The following is a 7,341-nucleotide window of genomic DNA, read 5'->3' as shown; positions in this document are numbered from 1 at the left end:
CACACACACACACACACACACACACACACACACACACACACATCATGTATATTTTGGAGATGATCAATTACTTTTTCATTTGTCTATTACTGACAAATTCTCTGAGGAAGCGGACGGTGTAATAGCATTGTGGTAGTCTGCAGGCTGTGTGACCACAGCTGCTCAGTTCTGGGCTCGACAGCAGAAATACTGAAGAGAAACGCTGTTCCAATCAAACTTACTTTGAGAATCGAGGGACAGAAAGGACTTGGCCTACAAACCATAGTTTGCAGTCCATTTTTAAACCAAGATCAAAATTGGGGGAGAGGGGAGAATCTTTTCAAAGCCTGCCGTGGAATCTTTGCACGCTCTTACCTTAAGCACATGGTGGATAGACAGGAGGATGGCTGACATCACATAACCCCGTGTCTGTGGCTGACTTGCAAAGATCTGGTTCTGATTCACTTTTATGGCTGTCTTATACAGCCTCAATATTTTAAAATAAGGAGCAAAAGCATCTCTCGTATGAACGAGATCCCACATTACTCAAATGTGCGTCAAGAAGTGTGCTAATTGGCTTGTACACCTTAAAAGTATACACTGTCCTTTTGTCAATTATATACCTCAATAAAACTGGAAAAATAATTAGAAAAAAGCATGTTGTATAAGTAATCTGTACAGTCTTGTACTTTGTTAGGGCTGCAATGGGAAAAGGTTCCTCTTAAAAGCAGACTGGAGATGAACACACGGATGAGTTTCCTTACAGCTCAGCTGTCACTGTGCTGCTTCTCCCAGAAGCCTCCCGGGCTGGAATTGGCCCCAGCAGGGGATTCAGTTGGTGGAGGTTTTAGAACACACGCAGTAGCTGCTGTTGACGTCGGAGTTAGAGCTCGGATGCAGGTGCGTATATTGAACTTGCTGGCGGACTGTCTTTATGACATTTCTGTTATTTGTAGCATAGGCCACAGTGCCCAATCAAGAGCTCCCTGAAAGGATGCCTGCTGGACCCTGACCCTGAAGAGTGCAGTGTGCATGCACCCCAAGATGAATCAAGGTGTCAGCGGAAGCAAACTGAGAAGCAGCAGCCATTCATTTAGCAAGTATTTATGGGATGTCGAATTGGCCGCAGTTCTGGTTTTGTTTTTAATGTCTAAGAGACAAAGCAACCTGCAAAGGCATGTGTCATGCCTGCTGACAGTCTAGAAGACGTAGTTCTCCTGCCTGTAGTCCTGCTGGCCTCATACTTGCCTGGCCCGTACCCAGAGACCCCCCTGCCTCTGTGAAGATGGAGCTAAGGGTCGTTCATTCCACAGTGTGAGGCCTCTCGGGGGAAAGGCACTGATCCCGGTCCAGCAGGCGCCCACACTGCTCTAATGATGGAGAACAGAAGAGGCTCAGCTCCTAGTGAATGTTCCCAGCCTAGCACCTTTCTGAGACACCTTTCTGTACAACCTGAGGAAAATTGCCAAACAGCTTCATTTTGAGATGTTTCTAGAAGTTTTAGCTAATGGCTCATATAGGCCAGGCATAAATTTACGGGCTCTTGTGGAATAGGAGGGCACAGGGTCTGGGAAGGTGATCTCTGGGGAAAAGGAGGAAAGGCAGAATGTGTTGGAAAGCACAGAGGAGATCACAGTCCTTGCAAATAAGGGAAAATCAATTGAGAATCTGTAGAGAAAAACACCAAGAGGAGAGACACAGGTAGAGACACACTGGGGTTGGGAGAGACAGACACGGAGAGAGGCAGCGATAGAACTGGCGATCATTAAGTCTGGGAGAAAGTCCTACAGGAAGACACATAAGACAGTACATGTGCGTGCGTGATGGCACATGCAGTAATCCTGGCACTAGAGGGACAGAAGCAGGAGGATCGGGGAGTTCAAGGCCAGCCTAGGGACCAAGTGAGTTACATGGGACCCAGTCTGGGGAGCCGGCTCAGCAAGGAGAGGGTTCGTGCAAGAATGGGCAGCTAAGTATGGATGCCCAACACTCATGTAGAAGCTGGCCAAAGTGGTTCATGCCTGTAACTCCAGTCCTGGCCGGGCACAACCAGGTCCCTCGGGTTAGGAGAAGCCCAGCTAAGCCAAGCTGCTGAGCTCCAGGTTCACTGAGGGAAGCTCTGCCACCAAAGTAAGGTAGAGAGCAACAGACGGGCACACCTGACATTGGCCTCTGGCCTCCACGTGTGCGCACACACATGTACATGTAGAGAGCAACAGACGGGCACACCTGACATTGGCCTCTGGCCTCCATGTGTGCGCACACACATGAATATATGTACACATACAAACACACTAAGTACACACCCATAGTCCCAGCATTCAAGAGGCAGAGGCAGGAGGATTGCCACAAGTTTAAGGCTGACCTTGTCTACGTGCAGAGTTCCAGGCTTTCACAGTGAGACCCTCTCAAAAAAGAAAACACATGTCATAAGACCCTTCACATGGCCTCTGGGTCATGCACACGTCTGATCCACCATAAATGGTGATGCAGTTATGGTCATAAGACAGGAGAGAGATCCAGAGAGGGGGGTGGGGAGTGGTGCTAGTGCAGAGTGGCTGGAGAACTAACCCAATCCCTTCCAGATCAAATAACAAATATTGTCCAGGCATGCTAGCACACGCTTTTAGTCCCAGGATTTGGGAGGCAGAGGCAGGTAGATCTCTGAGGTCAATGCCAGCCTGGACTACAAAATGAGTTTCTGGACAGTCAGGGCTACACAGAGAAATCTTGATTCAAAAAAATAAAAAATAGCATTCCAAGTGCATTATCTAGAAATACAAGAAATAGAAGCAGAGACCAGAGGCTCCTGTGGTATCTCAGCCCTGCAATCCCAGCACTCAGGAAGGTAAGGCTGGGGGACTTCCATGAGTTTGAGGCCGTCATGGTTGCATAGTTTTAAGAAAGCCTGGAACACAGAGGCAGACACTGTCCACAGACAGGGCAAGGAGGGTGATGAGCTTTGTTAGAAACCTAGAATCCAGCTGTACTTTTGAAGTTTGTTGTGTTTTGAAGGAGCTCTGTTAGCAAACTAAAATAAGAAAAAATGTATAAGGAAAAAAATGTAGTCCTTTAAGAAGCCAGACAGTGCGCCTGCCTTGAAGCAAGGGACTGCTCTAGGTGTCCTTTGTGTTGTGTTAAGGCCGTCTTTTGCCTTCTCCCCCTGCTGCACTGGGTATTAAAGTGTACGGAAAATAAATGCGGTGATTCAGCACTCAGTGTTTGCCGGGTTGGGCTCCCATTTCTAGCCTGTGTCTCAGGGACTCTGTCTTATCTCTCTTCTTCCTACTTAACATTTTTCTAATCCTCATGCCCCTACCCTGGTAAGTGGTATCCTTGTCCAAGCTGCTCCCCGACATACTTTCTGGACGATCTGGAAGTAGTTTAGAAAAGGAGAACTTCTCAGGGGATGCTTGCTAACTGGGAAAGATTCACAGATGAGAGAGGCCAAGCATGGTGCTCAACAACGTGGAGTACCGGCTACAAACCACTTCCGGCAGGATTCCCCCGTTACCTGAGTATTGGATTTCAGCTGTATGATACAAAGTTTCCGCCTCTCGTTTGCCTTTTTATCCTGAGCCACAATTTCACGCCAGTTTCTGCTGACGTTCCAAACACTACAATAAACAAGTCAGGCTGTTACTGCATATTCTCCAAAGGTTGAAATTTTTTATAAGGTAACCAATAATAAAAATATTTTAAAGATCTTGAACAGGAAATTTAAGGTTAAAATTACATATGATATGATTTGATCAACTCATTGTTTCAGATTCATTTACCATATGAAAGAATTCCTATTAAAATACTAAGCACATAGTGGCAACTTGACAGATTGCCATTTCATTTACATTCCTTTAATTTTTTTTTAAAAATATTCTTATTTATTTAGTAGGTATTAGGAGCAGGGGAAGGCAAATACATGTCATGGTTCTTGAGTCCAGTCGGAGGACAACCAGTAAAACTTGGTTCTCTTCTCCAGTGTAGGACCCAGGGATTGAACTCAGACCGGCAGGATTGGCGGCAAGTGCTCTTACCTGCTGAACCACACGGCCAGCCCTGTAAGCCAACATAGGCCATGGATGGTGGTTTAGACCTGACATCCAAGCACTTGGTTAGACGAGGCAGGGCTGCTGTGAATGCAAGGCCAGGCTGGGATACAGCAACAGCAAAAATCATAAAGCAGACATGAGCCACTGGGATATCAGGGTCATGTGATATTCCACTATAAATTCTGAAATCAACATGCAGCACATGATGACCATCTACTATGAGATGCTTCCTTCCGTTCTTGTATCTAGCCAATCTCTGGCACTTCTGGCCAAATGAACTTAAGAAGAACCCTTCACTTAAGTACCAAACAATAGCTATACTGTGCACAGCGCCCTTAGTGATACAGGCTGCTGCTTCTAGGCTAAGAGCACTCTGCTGCCGAGAGTGTCCCTATTTTATTCATAAAGCTCAGGTAGGACGGATGCAGCTGGAGACCAGCTTCAGCTATTAGTGAAGAAATGTTAATCTGGCCTTTCTCTCTCTTTCTAATATAGCCAGTCAGGGAAAGAGACCAGGAGACTGAGAAAGAAGGCACTTCCCTCGAGGGCCCGGGCAACTCTCCAGTTATCAACACAACTGCAGGTGTCATTGCCTAAGTCCATCTGTGTGCTTTACCTCTCAAGGAGATGGGGAGAAAGTCACCCATTAAAAGGGGAGCCGGAACCATGGGTCAACCTGAGTCTGATCACACATACAGATGGAAGTAGAGAGGTCCTTCCACAAAGTGGTCCTCTGGCCTCCGTGACTGTCATGACATGCACACACACACACACACACACAACACACACACACAACACACACACACAAAGTGGTCCTCTGGCCTCCGTGACTGTCATGGCATGCACACACACAACACACACACAAAGTGGTCCTCTGGCCTCCGTGACTGTCATGGCATGCACGAGCATGCATGCGCACACACACACACACACACACACACACACACACACGTGATCCTCTGGCCTCCATGACTGTCATGGCATGCATGAGCGTGCACACACATGCGCACACACACACACATACGGTCCTCTGGCCTTTGTGACTGTCATGGCATGCACACACACAAAGTGGTCCTCTGGCCTCCGTGACTGCCATGGCATGCATGAGCACGCATGCACACACACACACACACACACACGTGGTCCTCTGGCCTCCGTGACTGTCATGGCGTGCATGAGCACGCATATACACACACAAAGTGATCCTCTGGCCTCCGTGACTGTCATGGCATGCACGAGCGTGCATACACACACACACACACACACACACACACACACACTCTTCTCCATAACTATCTCATCATCGCTCATGTTACCAAGAAGAGCACCATTCAGACCATAAACACACATTCTTTGTGACAAACAGCTCCACAGGGAGGGAGGGGCAGGAATCGCTGAAGTATGACCAGTACGAGTGAATCACACAAGCAGCCACCCAAATTGTCACCCAACATACTGACTTCCCTGTACTGAGATATGCCGACATTCCTGTGTTCAGCCATGCTAATATTTAGACACCTTTGAAAGGCACACACCGATGCACGGGTATGTGCATGTTATCCGTCTGGGTTACACCAACATGTGCTTTACCAAACATACTCTGAAAGGTGGCCGAACATTAAGAGTTTTCATGAAGATATTGGAAAGAACAGAGAGCCCAGGGGGGCAGACCTGCATCTGTTTCTGGATTATTACAGGAGATTTATTTCATCTAGGGATGTTTCTCCATCTGCAAATTACACAGGTAGACCAGACACCTCAGAAGACTTCCAGCAACAAAATGTATAACTTGCCACAATAGCTTAAAATAGATGTGTGGGAGAAAGGCCAGTGGGAGCAGGAGCTATAAAAATAACACAGACCTAATCCACACTTCAGGTCTTTCTGTGGAGAAGGAGATTCACGAGGCAGGAGGTGGCTCATCAAGATGAGATACTTGCCCCCGAGCCTGAAGACCCACAGGTAGAAGGGGAGAAATGATGTCCATGAGTGGTCCTCTGACCACTGCATGGGCTCCCTAGCCTCCGCCTGTTCTCACTGACATGACAACGGAGGTGTCCTGCCTTGTGACAGCCCTGGAGCCCACACACTCTGATCCCCTTCCTTCATCCCTAAACCCCCGCTGTTCTCTGTAACCATGAAGTGCCACAGAGTCAACCACAGTGTCTGTGGACAGAGTTCTGCAGAGTCTAATCTCTCAGACACAACTGTCTTTCTCTGCTCTGTCAGCAACAAAGAAACAGGCATATATCCATAGCCTAAAATGAGAGCTAGCTATTTTTCTTAGATTCTAGAATTTGGACGAAATAATAATGTTCATTATTTGTGATAGTTTCTCAGTTACTATAATTTCTCTTATTTCTGATCAGGTGTTATAACTTTAGAACAATTTGTATCTACAATGTGATGTGAACTTTTAAATAAAACATTTTTAAAAATCTGTGGCATAAATTGGGCATGGTGGCACACACCTTGTAATACCAGGACCTGAAAGTGGAGGCAGGAAGATCAGGAGTTCAAGGTCATCCTCAACTACACTGTGAGTGCAAGACTAGCCTGGGATACAAGAGACCCTGTCTGCCTGTCTCTCTTTCTGTGTGTCTGTGTGTCTGTCTGTCTGTCTCTCTCTCTCTCTCTCTCTCACACACACACTCACACACACACACACACACACACACACACGGTAGGAGGGACGGGGGAGATAGCTCAGTTGGCAAAGTGCTTGCTGTGTAAGCAAAAGACCTGCATTTGGGCCATCATCAGCCACATAAAAGGCCTGGCACACACTTGTAATCCCAGTTGGGGAGGTGGAATCTGGAGGATCCTGGGATCTTGCCCAGCCCAATTGGTGATCTTCACATTCAGTAAGAGACCTTGTCTCAAAAAGTAAAATAGAAAGCCATGAAGAAATATTGAAGACTATGAATTGACTTCTGGCTTCTACATACATACACCACTACCACCACCACCACCATCATCATCTTGATCTTTCTTTTCCTGACCTTGAACCAGAACCTGAGTGACTTTTCTGCCCCAGTTTCTCAGCTATCTGGGATTACAGGCCTATACCATTAGATCCATCTTTTATTTTTGTTTTTAAATAGAAGGACTTACTTAGCAATCTCTACTAGGGAGGTCACTTAGCCAACCTCTGATATGGGTAATACAACCGAAGACAGGAAAAAAAACAAAACAAACATCAGTTTAAAAGATGATGAACAGGCCGGGCGGTGGTGGCGCACACCTTTAATCCCAGCACTCGGGAGGCAGAGGCAGGCGGATCTCTGTGAGTTCGAGACCAGCCTGGTCTACA

The 7,341-nt window shown here is 46.9% G+C and overlaps 1 protein-coding gene across 1 annotated transcript in view; it reads right to left on the bottom strand.

The window, feature by feature from the left end:
* Positions 1-7,341, bottom strand: part of Fbxo43 (F-box protein 43) — an 11,982-nt gene that overhangs the window by 1,317 nt on the left and 3,324 nt on the right. The window contains exon 3 of the mRNA XM_005368126.2: positions 3,494-3,596. Within this exon, the coding sequence (XP_005368183.1) occupies positions 3,494-3,596 (103 nt within the window). The remainder of the gene's footprint in view (positions 1-3,493; positions 3,597-7,341) is intronic.

This window comes from Microtus ochrogaster, unplaced genomic scaffold, assembly GCF_000317375.1.
Source record: "Microtus ochrogaster isolate Prairie Vole_2 unplaced genomic scaffold, MicOch1.0 UNK29, whole genome shotgun sequence".
In the NCBI taxonomy this organism is placed as follows: Eukaryota; Metazoa; Chordata; class Mammalia; order Rodentia; family Cricetidae; genus Microtus; species Microtus ochrogaster.
The sequence above is the reverse complement of the archived record's forward strand: the minus strand, read 5'-3'. Positions and strand labels throughout refer to the sequence as shown.